Below are 18,781 nucleotides of genomic sequence, written 5' to 3'. Positions count from 1 at the left end.
GAGACACAGGGGGGAACAATGACATTACTGGCTGCTGCTGCTGCTGCAAGATAGGGTTAAACGCTTCATTTAAACCTAACTGCTTTATTGTTTCCTCTTTCATGGGCTGGTAATGTTAGCCTTGTGTGATCAACCAGATATTCAAGGCGCTATAACATTGATGAACACACACAAATGTGCACACACACATATGTGCACTCACACATACGTACACACACACACACACACACACACACACACATACACACACCTCGCTGGCTTCTATGTTGCAGAACAAAGAGTTGCAGAGATTCAGATTGACAGTGGTGGTTGATCAAACAAACACAATTAGACTATAATTAATACTATCTCGGCAATGCTCACGAGTCGGAAACCTTCCTAATGCGTTCATCTCTCTCCCATGCATCTTCATATTCCTCTCCCTTCAACCACAGTAGCTGTAAGAAGCAGGGCTATCACCCTGCTTTCTCTTTAGGTATACATGAGTAATCCCTTGTGCTTGTGTATTCAAAACATCAACATTAACATAATGGTTAGGGGTTGCAGTGTAAACGATCGGAAATAGAAATGACAAACTCTGGTGTATTTTTTGACGCACAACAAACAAAAGCAGACGTGACTTGCTTGTCTATTACACCCACAATTAAATACTATACACATATTTCAAAACATGGACATTAACATAATGGTTTGGGGTTGCAGTGTAAACCATCGGAAATAGAAATGACCGAGGGTGGTGTCTTTTTTGACGTACCACAAACAAACAAAAGCAGACGTGACTTGCTTAACACCCACTATAACCCACTAGACGTGACTTGCTTAACACCCACAATTATATACATATTTATCATTAAACATATTCATAATCATATCCTCCAATCCAATGCCTCTCCTCGAGTCCTGAATCTCACCTTCACCTTCGTCTGTTTTATGTTGTTGTGCTCGTTTGTTATGAGGATCCGTCGGAAAAAGGTCAAAGAAGAGTTAATCAACTCACAGCAGCAGTGCCCCCCCCCCCTGTTTCCTCCGCAATCAGCTGGGATGTTATTGAGCAAGGGAGGGGGGGGGGGGGGGGGGGGGTGGATGGGGCCTCAACCTTATCAGGGTGTGATGTGTTTACTGCAAGGAAAGAAAGAAAAAAAAACCTTTCCACACACGACACACCAGGGTTGCACAGGGCTCCCATCTCACTCTGCCATTCACAGTGAGGTTTTTAAATTGTAACACTTTAACAGGCCAATATGTGTTTATACGAGCCGCACCATGATGTGACAGCTTATACAAATCGATATGTCGTCAGACTTAGAAGACAAGCCATACAAGGCCACTCGTGCATGTTTATGCATGTTTATGCAAGCATATAGAGGCGACACTGTAAACTCTCCAATGGACTGTTGTCCTTGGGATGTCGCCGGCGTGATTGTGTCAGCTCTGGGAGGATTCAGCTCCAGGGTCAGTCAGCCCAGAGACCCAAAGAAGGGCCTCAACCTGCATTACAGAAATCACTTGGGTTGCAGTACAGTCAGATGATGTGCAAGGACCATGCTGGAAATAAGTATTGTACTTTTGCATGTCATCCTTTGGATTACTGTTTTTATTGTCTTGATCCAGAAATAAATCAAATCAAATCAAATCACTTGGTACACATGATGCGATCCCTTTTTACTCGCCACAATTCATATATGATGCTACCGTTTTGTGTTTACGATTTATGTGCAGATTACCATATCGACAAAGCTGAATATGGTGATTATAGTGAGATTACAGGTTGAGAAGGACAGGACAGACCTGTAAACTGATTTGTTTTTATAGAAATGTTATAGAGTTTGCCTACTTTTTTATTGTTTAAATGGCCACCCATTACAGAATGATCCTCCACGCACACAATAATGTGGGAGTTATCTTGACGGCTCTGCCTTCTCCTCCTGCCCTTCTACCTCTTCCTCATCCTCATTTTCCTGCTCCTCAACCTCCTCCACCTCAACCCCCTCTTGTCACGCCTCCCCCTCCTCCTCCTTCTCCTCCACCTCCACCACCTACTCATCTACCTACACCTCCTCCTCATCTCCCTCCTCATCTTCCTCTTCATCTGCCTCCTCCTCCACCACCACCACCACCTCTCCTTCCACCTCCTCCGCGTGAACCTGCTGCTCCTTCTCCGCTGTAGGTGCAGGCGTCCCTTGATGAGCAGGTCTTCACAGAGGCCTGGGGCAACAAGGCCAAGCTGATTTTCCCCCCAGACTTCCTGGCGAACCTCACAGACAAAAGTATCGTGAAGCTGATCGGGAAGATCAGTGAGCTGGGACCAGCCAACCTGAACCTAACAGAGAGAAATGAGGTCGGTGACACCGCACCCGCCACCATCACCTCCATCACCACCAAATCTACTGTGGATTGACTAGTGGATGGGCGTGTTTTATTCTTGACAATTGTGTAGCTCAGATGTTTTGTCATATCAAAGACAGGGGTGTCTTTGATATCACAAAAACATCTGCAAATTTCTCTGTAAAAAAACGATTTCTTTCTCTGTAAATCGTTTATTGTGGTATTGTGGACTAATGTGCTAATGAGAACGGTGACATCGCGCAGGGCTTGCAAAAGAAAAGAAAGAAAGAAAAAAAATATATATATAAAGGAAATATAAATATATATAAATAAATATCTGATGCTCCTTTTCTCTTCCTGCACCTCCAGTACAACACAATCCTTAGCACCATGGATGAGATCTACTCCACCGCCAAGGTGTGTCCGGATAAAGACAAGCCCACCGAATGCTGGAGCCTGGAGCCCGGTAGGTAGAGCCCCCCGCTCAGACGGCCGCCTTCATCCCACGCCGGAGAGCCACCTTCATCGCACGCACAATCAAAAAAACAGAGCTCTTTATTACGCGTACAGATAAACAAGAGAATAATAGATACAATATGCAGAGGATAGGTGGGGCAAGTGGGATGCACCAGCACCGGCACCAGAAGGGTAGAACAACAACAACAGCCGGCAAAGCGGTGGCGATAGAAACTGTAGGAAATGAGCTCTAGGCAAGAGAAACAGGACAGGGGCTATTACTTCGGCAGCAGCCCACAGGGGCCGTGCTTAAACGGGGGCCCCCACGGGGCCGGTGGAATAGGCTATACGTAGAGAAACAGCAGGCAGCCGTGCTCCACCACACAGCATGCTCACGACACTTTCCCTCTCTCTCGCTCTCTCTCTCTCGCTATCCCTCACTCTCTCTCTTTCCTATTAGCTCTTTCTCCTTCCCTCTAGCTCTAGCTTTCTCTCGTCCTCTCTCTCCCTCTCTATATCTCTCTTCCTCTCTCTCTCATTCACTTTCCCTCTCTCGTGCTCTGTGTTTGTCTCTCTCGCAATCACACTCTCTCTCTCTCTCTCTCTCTCTCTCTCTCTCTCTCTCTCGCTCCCCCTCCATTATCACAGCGGGGGAGTAAAGCAATAGCCTGATGCTATTGTCTCCCCTCCCATGAAACAACAACCCATAGAGCATAACAATAAGCCAGTTGTGCTCTGAGCTGAGGGCTCGCCAGTTGGCCCGGAGCCAGACTAGCAGTTAAGGAGGTTATGGAAACAATTTGTGTTAAAATCTCTTTTCTTTGTTTTCAGTCCAGTAGCAGCTCTCTCAGGTCAGCCTCGGTCAGAATACCCCCCCCCCCCCGCCCCCCCGCCCCCCCGCCCGTAGCGTAAACACAGCAGGGAGGAGCCCGGGGTCAGGCTGTGTCCTCTCTCTCTCTCTCTTTCTCTCTCTCTCTCTCTCTCTCTCTCTCTCTCTCTCTCTCTCTCTCTCTCTCTCTCTCTATCTCGCTCCCTCTCACTCTCTTTCTCTCTTCTCCCTGTGTCTCTCTCTTCTCTCTCTCTCCCTCTCACTCTCTCTCTTTCTCTCTTCTCCCTGTGTCTCTCTCTTCTCTCTCTCTCCCTCTCACTCTCTCTCTTTCTCTCTTCTCCCTGTGTCTCTCTTTCTCTCTCTCCCTCTGTCTCTCTCCCTCTGTCTCTCTCAGTCTTTCTCTCTCTCTCTCTCTCTCCTCTCTCTCTCTCTCTCTCTCTCTCTCTCTCTCTCTCTCTCTCTCTCTCTCTCTCTCTCTCTCTCTAAATGTACTCAAGGCCTGTTTCCAGCCTTGACCTTTAGCCTACTAATCCACATCCTCTCGTCCCCTAGAAGAGTCTTACATGAACTCAATATATGTTTTGTCCTGTCCGGGGGGGGGGGGGGGGGGTGGGACCGTCAGCCCTTAAGACAACGAACGTATCCCCGGCTCTTCCTGTGGGCGAGGAAGAGAGAGCGCACTTGCGTCATTCAAACACCCGAAATCGCATTCACGGTTGCTTCCAATCACAACAAAGCAGTGTTTTCCTTCTGATGTGATGCACTGTATTATCATTTCCACAGAGCTGTCGGACATCATGGCCAACTCCCGGAGCTACAAGCGCCTGCTGTACGCCTGGGAGGGCTGGCACAACGCGTCGGGGGTCCCCCTTAAGAAACACTACCCCCGCTTCGTGGAGCTCAGCAACAAGGCTGTGGGTATGGACGGTAAGGCCGCGCGAATAACCTTTTGGCCTGGTTTGTACGGAAATTCTGACTCACGGGAAATTCCAGGATGGAAACTGAGGAGACATTGATTGAAATTGCCATTTTCCATTTGTTTCTGTAATTTTTTTTTGTATTTCTTATTTTATGTTCTTATTTTATTTTATTTATTCAGTTATAACTCTATAAATTAAAAGAGGTAGAGGGGGTTTAAAGTCGAACGTTTGTATTTTGATACTATCACTGAATGAAAAATACATTCGGAAAATAAGCTTGTGAAATTGTGAAGGAATGCTAAGGAAATGACATGAGATGATTCCATCTCCTATCTAGGGTTCGCTGACACAGGGGATTACTGGCGTTCCTGGTACGAGACGGAGACGTTTGAGAAGGACCTGGAGGAGCTGTACAAGACAGTGGAGCCCCTTTACCAACAGCTTCACGCCTTTGTCCGCCGCAAGCTCCACAACCAGTACGGCTCCAAGTACATTAACCTCAAAGGACCCATCCCCGCTCACCTGCTAGGTACGGAGCCCCATTTTGGATTGTCCTTAGCGGGGAAGTATAATACAATGTCTCAAAACAAAATCACTGATGCTACAAACATAGCGTTTGATTGAACATCGTCATACACATCAGGGTTGCCAACTCATCTGACTCATATGCATCTGGCGTGACACTCACGCTTTCAGCATCAATCTCACGCCCTCACTCACACGCAACAAATGTCACGCCCCAAAAAAATAATAATTCCCGTAAAATTTCTGTTGATGACTTGACTAGACTAGACCAGACCACAGCGTATTGTTTTTAACGAAAGGGGAGGAGTTTATCTCCCTACAACGTTCCAGTTGATCCGCTGTAAAGGTTAGCGTTGCGATGAATTCATAATATAAATGCTGAAAAATGTTCAAGCTTGAACTATACTTATCATGTCGTGTTTTATCATGCGCTATTTGATCATGATCAAGTGGTTCATCATGGTTCTCTTCTCGTCTGGTTCTTATGAGGATGATGACGATGAGGATCATCCCTAAAATTGCTCAGATACTTGACTTGATCTTGTATGCTTATCCCATGTATCCCTTATGTGCTCATTATTGTAAACATACATATATCATTTACAACGTTCCCACAGTGCATGTGAATGTAAGAAGCCCATAGCCAGATGTGGCTTACACCCTCTCTCTCTCTCTCTCTCTCTCTCTCTCTCTCTCTCTCTCTCTCTCTCTCTCTCTCTCTCTCTCTCTCTCTGTCTTCCTCACTCTCTCTTTCTCCCCCTGGCAGGAAACATGTGGTCTCAGACCTGGAACAACGTCTATGGATTGATGGTTCCATACCCGGAGAAACCCAATGTGGACGTGACAGACACGATGGTGGCGCAAGTGAGTGCTGGCTCTGTGGGAAAGTATGCTAGGAACGGATGTGTATACAGAAGGGAACATGTTCAAATGTCAGCCATGTCTTCATACTGTCCCTTTGTTGGCATGTTTCCAATCTCCCAGCCCGACAGATCTTTTTGTGTTTGTGGCCTGACATACAACTACATTATTAAGAAAGACATAGAAGGGAATTCCCTTGCATGGTACTTCACTGGTTGATTCAAACTTAACACAACACATTCAGATCAATTCACACCTAATAGCACCTGCAGCAGTGGTAAAACATAAAGTAGTACATAAAGCATCCTTGAGCAAAATCTCTGACCCTATGACCTGCTCCTTAAAGACCGGTCTCTATATCCATCATTTGGCTTTGGGTAAATCAATCCCCTTAAATAGTAGAAAAAGGTGTTGAAAAGCTGGGTGGAATGGCTAACGTTGTTGTGCTTCCTTACCAGGGCTATGATGCCATAAAAATGTTCAAAGTGGCAGAAGAGTTCTTCACCTCTCTGGGTTTGATTCGCATGCCTGAGGAGTTCTGGAATAAATCTATGCTGGTGAAACCAGAGGGCAGAGAGGTGGTCTGCCACGCGTCTGCCTGGGACTTCTACAACCGCAAGGACTTTAGGTAAACGTCTTAACATTCTGCACTACTTGGAGGTTGAGGAGTGTTCAAACTGAACATTAAACCGAGGCAGGATCAATGTGTCACTTTGTTTTGTACCGTCTGGGTTGTATGCGCCGGTTTGACTGCCTGTTTCCTTCTTCTTGTCTCTGTATTGTCTAGGTGTAGGTGGCATATAGTTTCCCTTTTAGGGAGCAATAAATGTATAGTATTGTTTATTTTTGTAAGCACAAAGGGTAAAATAAGATACAGAAAAAGATACAAAATAATAATGATAATACAAAAAGAACGATAGATAGATAGATAGATACAAAAGAATGTAAAATACAAATGTGAATTTTAACTTTCCGAAAAGATAGGGCTATAATATAATAAACCGAGGTAATGGTTGCGATAGGGCTAAATCAATCAAACTATTTCCTGGAACTAGGCCATTGAATGACTTATCTCTCTCTCTCTCTCTCTCTCTCTCTCTCCCCCTCTCTCCCTCTCTCCCCCTCTCTCCACCTGGCCAGGATCAAGCAGTGCACCACGGTGACGATGGAGCAGCTGTTCACCGTGCACCACGAGATGGGCCATGTGGAGTACTACCTGCAGTACAAGGACCTGCCGGTGGGCTACCGCCGCGGGGCCAACCCGGGCTTCCACGAGGCCATCGGCGACGTGCTGTCCCTCTCCGTCTCCACGCCCAAACACCTGCACGAGATCGGCCTGCTGGAGACGGTGACCAATGACACGGGTAGGTGGAAGGATCTGCTTTACCATAGGGTAGCGTGGGATACAGTTTACTGTAGGGTAGCGTGGGATACAGTTTACTGTAGGGTAGCGTGGGATACAGTTTACTGTAGGGTAGGGTGGGGTCCAGTTTACCGTAGGGTAGGGTGGGGTCCAGTTTACTGTAGGGTAGGGTGGGGTCCAGTTTACCGTAGGGTAGGGTGGGGTCCAGTTTACTGTAGGGTAGGGTGGGGTCCAGTTTACCGTAGGGTAGGGTGGGGTCCAGTTTACCGTAGGGTAGGGTGGGATCCAGTTTACTGTAGGGTAGGGTGGGGTCCAGTTTACCGTAGGGTAGGGTGGGGTCCAGTTTACCGTAGTGTAGGGTGGGGTCCAGTTTACTGTAGGGTAGGGTGGGGTCCAGTTTACCGTAGGGTAGGGTGGGGTCCAGTTTACTGTAGGGTAGGGTGGGGTCCAGTTTACCGTAGTGTAGGGTGGGGTCCAGTTTACCGTAGGGTAGGGTGGGGTCCAGTTTACTGTAGGGTAGGGTGGGGTCCAGTTTACCGTAGGGTAGGGTGGGCTCCAGTTTACCGTAGGGTAGGGTGGGGTCCAGTTTACCGTAGGGTAGGGTGGGGTCCAGTTTACTGTAGGGTAGGGTGGGGTCCAGTTTACTGTAGAGTAGGGTGGGGTCCAGTTTACTGTAGGGTGGGATCCAGTTTACTCTAGGGTAGGGTGAGAACCAGAATACCGTAGAGTAGGGTGTGAAGAACCAGTATACTGTAGGGTAGAATGGTGTAGAGGTGTAGTGGGGTGAGTTTTGTGTTTTTAGTTTTTGGTTTGACGGCCACGATTGATCAGATTGGGCAACTAGAAGCCAGAAGTTTTTTGTGTTACTAATGCTACAACACCAGGCCTTTGTAATGGTCAAAGAGGCAGCATCTCATCAGCATCCTATCCTATCCATCCTTCCCTTGCAGAGACGGACATCAACTACCTGCTGAAGATGGCTCTGGAGAAGATGGCCTTCCTGCCCTTCGGCTACCTCATCGACCAGTGGAGGTGGAACGTGTTCAGTGGAAAGACCACCCCGGACCACTACAACGCCGACTGGTGGCATCTACGGTAAAGAAGCCCGCTCACAGGCTCTCTGCTTAAACACTCAGACCAAAAATCTGACTCAAACGGCAAAGTCAAGTCTAACAAACATTAGGTTGGGTCGAAAATGCTTTCCTTGGTCAATGCCGATGACTGAGTGGGCTAACTTGATTCTGGCGACTTTTGTATCCATTCATTGGAAGGACAAGTGACTGAGAATCATTGTGCGCTTGGCAATTGTAAACACATTGTACGTGTTTACATAGATTGAACAGGCTAAGTGTATACAGACGGTTGGGGTTAAGCAATGCTGTCATGGCCGTGTCAAACAGCCCGTGAAATATAATCAACCCTGGATGTGCGACAAACAAACATGATGTATTACGTTGTCTTCTTCTTTACTGTTTCATTAAGACGAACTGTTGTCCATACCAATGTTTTCCTTTTTACGTCTTTTATTTTGAAAAAAGGACAAAATACCAAGGCATCTGCCCACCCACCCATCGGACAGAAGAGCACTTTGACGCCGGAGCTAAATACCACATTCCTGGTAACACGCCATACATCAGGTAACTTATCACACTACCAGAGAGGACAGCATCCGTCCAGTTTAATGTTTAGTCAGTGTCAGAGTCAGTGACTTGGTTCCACAAGCTATTTTACGTTGTCTTTGCTCCAGAGCTGGAGGCAAACATTCACAGTGTAGTCACGGTGTGTTTAACACGTACTTTGAAAGCACAGTACACATGGTAAGAGTTCCCACACGTTTTCATGCGGGGACTTCTATGGGGGGTACTTTAGCCAACCAAATATTGTATTTATTATATTATTTATTATATACAATTTTTTTTTTAGAAAACCCATTGTCATTACTATGTCAAAATACGGATAATCTTCATGTATATCTTTCTTCAAGGATTCAACTATTCAGTCTTCAAACTTAAAATCAAACTAAATATAGAAAGAAATGAAAAGGAACCAATTTTTGGAACATTTTCAATTTCAATTAATTTTATAAAATGTTTTATTGTGGCCACACTGAGACCAACTTGGTTCTCTGCTACTATCCTCCATTTGAAAACCCACTGCACTTTGTAACAGACCCCATCAAGTCAACCCAGAAGTCTCTCTGTGTGTCTCTCTGTTCCCCTGCAGGTACTTTGTCAGCTTCATACTGCAGTTCCAGTTCCACGAGAAGCTGTGTGCGGAAGCCAAGCACGAAGGCCCCCTCCACACATGTGACATCTTCCAGTCCAAAGAAGCAGGTGCCATCCTAGAGTAAGTATAGCTCCGAGCGAGCGCCTTCACGGTCCATCGGCCTTTTGACAGACACAACGGCAAAATCACCAATCAGCGAGTTCCCCCTCGAGACTCAATGACGTGACTAACGGTTGGTTTCCCTCTCGCAGGAAGGTCCTCAAGGCCGGCTCATCCAAACCCTGGCCGGAAGTCCTTCAGGACGCCCTGGGAACCAACAAGATGGACGCCAGTGCGCTGATGAAATACTTTGACCCTATTATAAAGTGGCTGGGTGAGCAGAATGTGAACGAGACCATCGGCTGGCCAGATTTTAACTGGGTGCCACCCATCCCAGAGGGTTACCCTGCTAGTATCGGTAAGTATGTGATGCACGATTCGGTGGAACCCAAAGTTACTTGGTAATGCTTTGTAACTTGATACAAAGTGAACTGAACTTTGTTCAGTCATAATCTTTTATGACTGATTAATTAATTTATAAGTAATCTTTAAGCCTATAATCAGTTATTGATGAACGAATCATTAACAAAACATTAATACCCATTTGTATTTTAAGTGCTCAGCCTACCCCCCTATCCAGTGGACTGTACCAACAGATAAATATATATTTTATTAATGATGACTAATTAACTAAAGGCTTATCAATGAACGTTAAGTCAATGATTAGTTCATCATCGACTAAAGACTTTTAAATGCCTTATGACTGAGCTTGACTATAAAAGTGTGACTCCGTCTCCACCTCCACCTCCTCCTCCTCCTCCTCCACCTCCCAGATAAGAACACAGATGAGCTGCAGGCCAAGCAGCTGCTGAAGGAGTACAACAGCACGGCGGAGGTGGTGTGGAACGCCTACACCGAGGCGTCCTGGACCTACAACACGGACATCACTGAGCCGCACAAGCAGGCCATGGTAAGAGGAGGTGTGGACGTCCACTGGGGTTCAAAACCACTGAATGAAACAAGCCATAGTTTTAGTTTTCAATTGTATTTTAATGATATCCCATGTTTGATTAATTGTCCGTTAGTTTGTTTTAACCATGCCATCTTGCTGCTTTTATCTGTCCTTTTAACACGTTCAAACCCTTGTTTAAAAAGGTGATGTGTATATGAATATATGACATATACTGTATATGTTATTATTGTTTGTAGTGTTTTGATAGATGAGCTTGCATGTTCCAATGAAAATTGCATAAATTGATGCCTTGCTGCCTGCTGCCATGTGTCTATCTGTCTGTATACCAGTCTTTCTGTTTGTCTTCCTCTCTATCCAAGCACACACTTTGCTACAGTTATCCTTCCCACCACCTCTTCCCTCTTAATTCAATTGAATGAAATTGAATAGAATAGACAGATAGCAGAAATGTTGATGTTAACAATAACAAACAATGAATCGTAACAAGTTGACTGATCTGCACATGCCTGGTCTGTCTGTCTATCCATCTGTCGGTCAGCCTCTCTGTTTGTCTGTCGGCCTCTCTGCCTGTCTGTCTACCTGTAACATGTGTCGACTGCTCATTAAAACGGCCTCATGACTCCTGTGGGACTGCAGCTCCAAGCCAACCTGAAGATGTCCGAGCACACGCTGGAATACGGCCTGCAGGCCCGGCAGTACGACACCAGCGACTTCCAGGACGGCGCCGTGAAGCGCATCATGAACAAGCTCAGCGACATCGAGAGGGCCGGGCTGCCCTCCGCCGAGCTGGAAGAGGTAGGACTCACACGTCCAGAAGCACAATTGCAGTGTGGCGCTTTGTTTGGTCATGCATCGTATGGATGTCATTCGCCGCAAATGACAAGTGTGAATCATCGTGCAACTGCAGTTGTAAACATCGGACAAGCCGACGTTGTAACGTTTTGACAGATGGAACAGGCAAAGTGTATTATGGAAAGCGCAGGCGATTTCATGGCTGTCTTTAGTGATTGCGATTTATTTTGATTTTACCGATTCAGTACAACAATCTACTGTCCAACATGGAGACCAAATACAGCGTGGCCGAGGTGTGCAGAGAGGACGGGACCTGCCTCCCTCTGGATCCAGGTAGGCCACGCCCACACAGTGGGGTTTTCTATCTGCACCACTAAGACACATTCCCTGTGTGGCCATTCCTCGTGCCAACCCACAGATTCTACAAAAATGTAAAAAAAAACACCTTTTTACTTTTCTTTTTTCTTATTGTTTTTAGTGTTGTTTTCTCATGCTCTTTGAGAAAATGTTTATTTGAAAGCTTCTTTGTCGATGTGTAGTTGTTTTTACAAAACATACACACGGATTGGATGTCACTGAACTATGTGAAATATTTGTCTTCATTTTCCTCTCTTTAAGATCTCCAAAAGATCATGGCAGAGTCCAGAGATTACGACGAGCTGCTGTTTGCCTGGAAGGGCTGGAGAGATTCTGCTGGCAAAGTGCTCAGAAAGGACTACGAGAGATACGTGGAGCTGGCCAACAAGGCAGCCACACTGAACGGTATGACCTTCAAAGTAAAAGTGTTGCTGTCAAAATAAAAGCTTGCATTCAAACTTTGTACTTCAACCCAAAACACAATCGGCCCTATCAGCTATGACTTGAATTAAGTTTCTCCATCGTAGGACACTCTGACAACGGGGTGTTTTGGCGGTCACTGTACGAGACGCCCACGTTTGAGGAGGACCTGGAGGCTCTGTGGAAACAGCTGGAACCCCTGTATCAGCACATACACGCCTACGTTCGCAGGTCTCTGTACAAGAAGTACGGCGACAAACACGTCAATCTCAAGGGCCCCATTCCCGCTCATTTGCTCGGTAAGCATCTTTCGGTTTTTCCTAGTTTGTCGTTTCAAAAACACAATGCATGTGGTTCTACACACACACACCTTGAGCCTGACCAAGACCGCAGGGGGTTCAAACTCTGGTCACTCTTGGTCGAATCTTCGTCAAAAGGGGCCTTCCAATTGAACCATTCCTCCGTGAGGGAATCCAACATGAAATCTAGGATTAAGAGCCAAACCTTTCCTTTTTATTTCTGAGAAATACCTCCCCAATCCGCCCACCTCTGCTGAGTCCATGTCCCAACGGCCTCGGGTCAGGGATTAGCAAAGGAATTGCGTTTACTTTCAGATGAACGGAGCGTGACATTGTGCATGGCAAATCCCCACCGCGGATAACCTCCAGGCTCATAACGTTTCATGACAGCAGGCATGCCGTGTTTAAGCCCGGACACTCACTGTCTCCCGATGTCCTCGCAGGGAACATGTGGGCTCAGACCTGGTCGGGCATAATGGATCTGGCCATCCCTTATCCCGACGCCACCCAGGTGGACGCCACCCCCGCCATGGTGGCAAAGGTACACGACTCAACGCCCCCTCCCCTGCATGTCCGTCTGATTCTCGTCCAGTGTGGTTTCAAGCTTTGACCCTTCTTCCTCTCCTTCTCTCCCTCTGTCTCTGCAATTGTTATGCAACTCACATGTCTCACCCCTGGGGAAGGTACAATGAAGAGCATTCAGCTCCATCTCCTCTAGTCCATCCGTCTATTACACAAGGGATTCCGGGGGAAGGAATCTTCCTGTTTCCATCTCTGATTTCTTCCTCTTCCTTGCATCCTCTGTTATTTTCCATCCCTGTTTTTTTCCTCTGTCATCTAGTCTTTTCATCTCCGTCTTGGAGATACAGTGAAAATTCAGTTTTCGTCACCATGTCACCAACTTACGTAAACCCCACAGACGCACGCTCACTAATGTTGACCTTCTTTTTGATTCTCCAGAACTGGAATGCTACGATGATGTTTCAGGAATCCGATCGATTCTTCACCTCTCTGGGTCTGCTGCCAATGCCCAAAGAGTTTTGGGAGAAGTCCATGTTGTTGAAGCCCACCGACGGGAAGAAGGTGGTCTGCCACGCGTCTGCCTGGGACTTCTACAATAGAAAAGACTTCAGGTTAGTTCCTCATCTCCATGCTCTTCCATAGGGTTTGATGCATTTGTGTATGTACTGTATAAATACAGTATGTATTACACAGTATGTATCAGACGAAGAAGCAGTTGCTTGATGAGGAATGCTAGTGATAGTGTTGTGATACATCGTTTCTAATGTGACAGCTACAATTATGAATTACTTTTCTCGCCATTGCCGTCGTCACTGTCATCTTTGTCGTCATCATCGCTTGCATCGTCACCGTCATCTTCATACTCATCTTCGTCATCGTCATTGTCCTGGATGACATCATCATCACAACCATCATCACAACCTTTATCATCATCATCATCATCATAATCATCATTATCCTCATCACCGCCATCTTCTTGGTGCTCCCCCTCTCAGGATCAAGCAGTGCACGGTGGTAACCATGGACGACCTGATCACCGTGCACCACGAGATGGGCCACGTCCAGTACTTCCTGCAGTACAAGGACCAGCCGGTGTCCTTCCGAGACGGCGCCAACCCGGGCTTCCACGAGGCCATCGGCGACGTGCTGGCCCTGTCTGTGGCCACGCCCAAGCACCTGCAGACCATCGGCCTCCTGGACAAGGTGGAGAACAACCCTGGTCAGTGAAACGGAGGAGGGCGTCGTCGGCGTGCGTGGGAATGCGTGACGTAGGGAGTTGTTGACATGGCTTCATGTGTACGTACTGTAGAACGACGTACTGCTCCGCATTATTCACTCACCATGGACTCTCTTAGCGTTCACACTGCTCACTGGGAAAGTAAGAACATGTCGTTGAAATATTATATTATATGAATAATAATAATAATAATAATAATAATGATTCATTATTCCCAGCCTAAATAAATAAACCCCCCAAAAAGTGTACAATCTGAGATATCTCAACTTTAACTGTATCAGCAAAGTGATTAATTATTGTTGCTTAAAACACCCCGGATGTATCTGTAGCCAATGCTGATTGATGGTGATTTCAATAATGTAAAATCGAATCCTATCACTGATATAGTCGACAAAAAAATAAAGCTGTCCGAAAGAGTGTCAATCGCACCTTAACTATCAACACTCCCAAAACCCCAGCCATCCGACGCCATGCATCAATCCAAGATAGGCTAGTCCGCACCAGCCAGTCAGAGTTGACAATAACACTGTCATCCAGTCTTGGTCAATCCTGCAAGTCGAGGGGCTCAATCGTACACACTGCGACTTTAAATACACGTGACTCCTCCCTATGCAGAGAGCGACATCAACTTCCTTATGAGCATCGCCCTGGACAAGATCGCCTTCCTGCCGTTCGGCTACCTCATGGACCAGTGGAGGTGGAAGGTGTTTGACGGCCGCATCCCCGCCTCCGAGTACAACAAGGAGTGGTGGAACCTCAGGTGAGCCCCTCCTGTCCACACGCACGCTGTGTATTCAGTCTGTGTCAGTGGTCACTCCCACCTCGGGGCGTTCAAAACAATGGACGATGGTCTTCTTGGTCTTCTTATGCAGGATGCTAAACTACCTGCTCTTTAAAGACTGGTCGAACCTCACTGTAAGTCACTTTGGAATACAAGCGACAGCTAAATAGTGATAGTAAATCGTACCAATAAATTAGGAAAATATCTGCAGTAACGGTGATACGTGTTTCATTGATGAAAATAGTTCTTAATGTTTTGCGTGGTTTGACACTCAGGTGTGTACATAAATACTTTGACTTGACAGGCATGTGAACAGAATAGACCGATCATTCTCAGCAGAGGTCTCTCTGTGCCTGAGCATCGTTGCGCTCATGGAAAATGATCTCACACAGATATCCCTGTTGTCTGGAGGGGTTGGTGGACGGGGTGGGGGGAAGTTAATAAGCGAGCGTTCATACCATGGCAACCAGCCTGACCTCCCGGTCATGTCGACCCATCGCAGGCTGAAGTACCAGGGTCTGACTCCGCCCGTCGCCAGGACCGAGGAGGACTTCGACCCCGGGGCAAAGTTCCACGTCCCGGCCAACGTTCCCTACGTCAGGTAGGTCATCGGCCCAATCGGTGGTCTTCCTTCACGCGTCCTCGACGACAACAACAACAACAACAACAACAACAGCTGATAGGAGAGGACCAGAGAGTGGCGGTAGATAATGATGGCGATGATAACATGACGCGTGGGTTACCTGTGTGTTTCCATCAGGATCTGCACAACAATGCCCCTACAACACATCTACGTCACGTTCTAGTCACTTTGTTTTGTTAACATTTTTAATGTTTTCATAACATTTGCTTCTAATAATGTTATTAAGGATGCCTTCATAGGCACTCATTTAGTTTTTCCTTCACTATGTTTTGCTGTCTTGGAAATTGTCCAAGGTGTGTAGGGAACACGTCCCTCTGTGATGTGTACTGGTTATTTTAAGTTTTTAGATCCTGTTCTCCATCTCCATTTATTTGTCAATAAAATGACACCTAATGCGATAGCACCTGATACTCTACTTCCTTTGGGTCGATCTCACTTCCTCCTCTTCCGTCGCGCCCTGTCCTCCCGGCCTGAGCTCACCCTTTGTCTGTCCCTGCCCCCCCGCCAGGTACTTTGTGAGCTTCATCATCCAGTTCCAGTTCCACCAGGCCCTCTGCAACGCGGCCAACCACAAGGGGCCCCTGCACACCTGCGACATCTACCAGTCCAAGGAGGCCGGGAAGTTATTGGGGTAGGGGCGGTCACACGCGCTACTCCGCTGTGTTCATGCACACGCACGCACACACGCAAGCATGCACACGCACACAAAATATTTACTGCCATGGACTCATGCACACACACATGCACACCAATGCATGCATGCACACACACACATACGGATATTCGTACGCACACACAAACACAAACACACACACACACACACACTCTTAATTGTATTTCAAGAAATGTCCCAGGTGAGCAGAATACCCGTCATTCTAGCTGACCTCTGCCCCTTTATCTTTCTCTCCCGGCAGTGATGTGATGAAGCTGGGTTTCAGCAAGCCCTGGCCTGAGGCCATGGCCATGATCACTGGGCAACCCAGAATGACGGCTGAGCCCCTGGTGAAGTACTTCGAGCCCCTGATAGATTGGCTGAAAGCGGAGAATTCCAAGAACAATGAGGTGCTCGGCTGGCCGGAGTATGACTGGATGCCTCCAAGTACGAACCATCACACTCACACGCACGCATGCACACACACACACACACACACACACACACACACGCACACACACACAAATACAAACGCACGTATGCACACACATACACAAACACATACACAAACATACACACACACACACACACACACACGTACACACATGAGCAAGCATGCATGTCCACACACACACACACACACACACACACACACACACACACACACGCACACGCACACGCACGCACGCACAGTCTACAGCAAAAAAAACATGAAATAGTTTGAAAGCTTAAAGTATAGTTTCTCCTTCGCTTAGAGAGAAACCTGAGGTCCTGTTTCAACTGATAAGACACTGCTGAGAGATCAGACTAGATGAGGGAGAGAGACAGAGAGAGAGACAGAGAAAGAGAGAGAGAGAGCGAGAGAGAGAGATAGGTTTAGAAGGCAAAAGAAATTGCCCTTGGGAGTGAATATGTAACTATAAACCTGGACAGTTTATCATTAATGTTGCACAATAATTCTCTCATCCACACTACTGAGGCAAAGATCAGATGAAGACTATCATTATCAGTAATGCAGGCCCCAGTGAGGCCCCTGACTAAATCCCAATAAACCCTGTCTCCAGGTGAAGCCGTGGTGGTGGTCCCTGAGGTTCAGAACGTGGAGTTCCTGGGTATGAGTCTGGACGGCGCAGCGGCCTCAGCCGGGTCGTGGGTCCTCTTGGTCATCGGTCTTGTCCTGCTCGTAGCGACCATCTTGTTTGCCTACAAGTACCGGAAGTCAAGAAAGACATCGAAATCGGACGGAATAAGCATGCACTAGCCTAGCGCACCTAGCACTTCACTGATCTCTCCAGTGTTGTCACCGTCTGTGTTTTTGTTTGTGTACTGTAGTACATCTGATCAAATATTCCTTTCTTGTGGCCAAGTCTTGTATATTTATTGTATAAATCATTTGAGAGAAATTATGTTGGGCTATGCAAAAATAATAACCTCACTGTTTTGTAATTTATTTGCAATAGTTGACATTGAGAGGAGGTAAATGTTTGTAAAAAAAAAAAAGTATTTGAATTGTGTTAGCATTTTTTTGTAATGATTTGTTGAATCATTTGTCTTTCTAGAATAAAGAAATAATGTGATACTTTTGACTACGTTTCCTTTTAAACTATCAAAGAATAGTCACCTCATAAATAAAAAACCCTACAAAGCGACTACATTTGTACACTTTTATTTATTTTTTTTTTTTACAAATTCTTGAATTCTGTTGAAACTGCACAGTAAATAAAAACAAACACAACATACTGTAAGACAGTGTGTGAGTCTGTGCCCTAGGCTTGGCACTTGGCTCTCTCAGCCTCGTTCTCTCACTCTCTCCTCGACCGAGTCCATCAGAAAGCAGAGGGGGCCCCTCCACAGAAGACCATTGTGCTCCGGGGTGAGTGAGACCCTACACCTTCACCTCCACAAGTCTTTCTCCTGCGACTCCATTTTGTTTTTGTGTCACTCTCCAACGCTGCAGGTTGACCACAATTGACCGTGGAGTTTTTTTGGCGACCCGGTCCAACACATAACGGGCCTGTTGATTCATTGCATTTACTTATTTTTTTTCCGGGACAATCTCAAAGTCTCGGGTGAAAAAGACAACAACAACAGCATTCATTTCATTCAAACCTACACAATTATCATTACTCAATTACTCAATCATCCGATAGAAATGGAGATGCTGCGTTCTATAATTTATACTGCATTTAGCTCATCACTATCACCATAATGTCACTCATCAATACATCGCTGGCAGCACACAACGATTGAGTCCAGTGTTGCGACTCCATACCATATATCTGATTATGTATCCGATTATTATCTGACTCTTATCCATGCAGTGGATAAGAGTCAGACATAACAGTAAAATAAATAAATAACCACCGCAAGAGCCGTTGTGGTTTCAAGTGCACTCCTGCCATCTTGACGCAAAATATGTCTGCTTGCTCCACATCTCCAAGCAGCCACACTTATTCTCACATTCCTGGTCATTGGAGTGTTGGGGGGAGGGGGGGGGGGGGTCTGTTATTAGTCATTTACATGTGCTAATGTTTATCTATACCATTTTTTCATACTTTCAT

The 18,781-nt window shown here is 46.4% G+C and overlaps 1 protein-coding gene across 1 annotated transcript in view; it reads left to right on the top strand.

Moving 5' to 3' along the window:
* The window catches only part of ace (angiotensin I converting enzyme (peptidyl-dipeptidase A) 1), an 18,535-nt gene extending 907 nt beyond the window's left edge, over window positions 1–17,628 (top strand). The window contains exons 2-25 of the mRNA XM_084485660.1: window positions 2,168–2,338; window positions 2,695–2,791; window positions 4,394–4,537; window positions 4,868–5,059; window positions 5,822–5,919; window positions 6,375–6,544; window positions 7,057–7,280; window positions 8,230–8,374; window positions 8,818–8,916; window positions 9,503–9,625; window positions 9,757–9,962; window positions 10,378–10,514; window positions 11,154–11,312; window positions 11,555–11,642; window positions 11,928–12,071; window positions 12,194–12,385; window positions 12,829–12,926; window positions 13,346–13,518; window positions 13,903–14,126; window positions 14,760–14,904; window positions 15,428–15,526; window positions 16,077–16,199; window positions 16,483–16,667; window positions 17,285–17,628. Of these exons, the coding sequence (XP_084341786.1) occupies window positions 2,168–2,338; window positions 2,695–2,791; window positions 4,394–4,537; window positions 4,868–5,059; window positions 5,822–5,919; window positions 6,375–6,544; window positions 7,057–7,280; window positions 8,230–8,374; window positions 8,818–8,916; window positions 9,503–9,625; window positions 9,757–9,962; window positions 10,378–10,514; window positions 11,154–11,312; window positions 11,555–11,642; window positions 11,928–12,071; window positions 12,194–12,385; window positions 12,829–12,926; window positions 13,346–13,518; window positions 13,903–14,126; window positions 14,760–14,904; window positions 15,428–15,526; window positions 16,077–16,199; window positions 16,483–16,667; window positions 17,285–17,481 (3,633 nt within the window). The 3' untranslated portion in view covers window positions 17,482–17,628. The remainder of the gene's footprint in view (window positions 1–2,167; window positions 2,339–2,694; window positions 2,792–4,393; window positions 4,538–4,867; window positions 5,060–5,821; window positions 5,920–6,374; window positions 6,545–7,056; window positions 7,281–8,229; window positions 8,375–8,817; window positions 8,917–9,502; window positions 9,626–9,756; window positions 9,963–10,377; window positions 10,515–11,153; window positions 11,313–11,554; window positions 11,643–11,927; window positions 12,072–12,193; window positions 12,386–12,828; window positions 12,927–13,345; window positions 13,519–13,902; window positions 14,127–14,759; window positions 14,905–15,427; window positions 15,527–16,076; window positions 16,200–16,482; window positions 16,668–17,284) is intronic.
* Window positions 17,629–18,781: the final 1,153 nt, after the last annotated feature.

The sequence above is a fragment of the Micromesistius poutassou genome (genome assembly GCF_964030765.1).
Source record: "Micromesistius poutassou genome assembly, chromosome: 21".
In the NCBI taxonomy this organism is placed as follows: Eukaryota; Metazoa; Chordata; class Actinopteri; order Gadiformes; family Gadidae; genus Micromesistius; species Micromesistius poutassou.
Note: the sequence above shows the minus strand (reverse complement) of the source record. Positions and strands in the feature narration are given on the sequence as shown.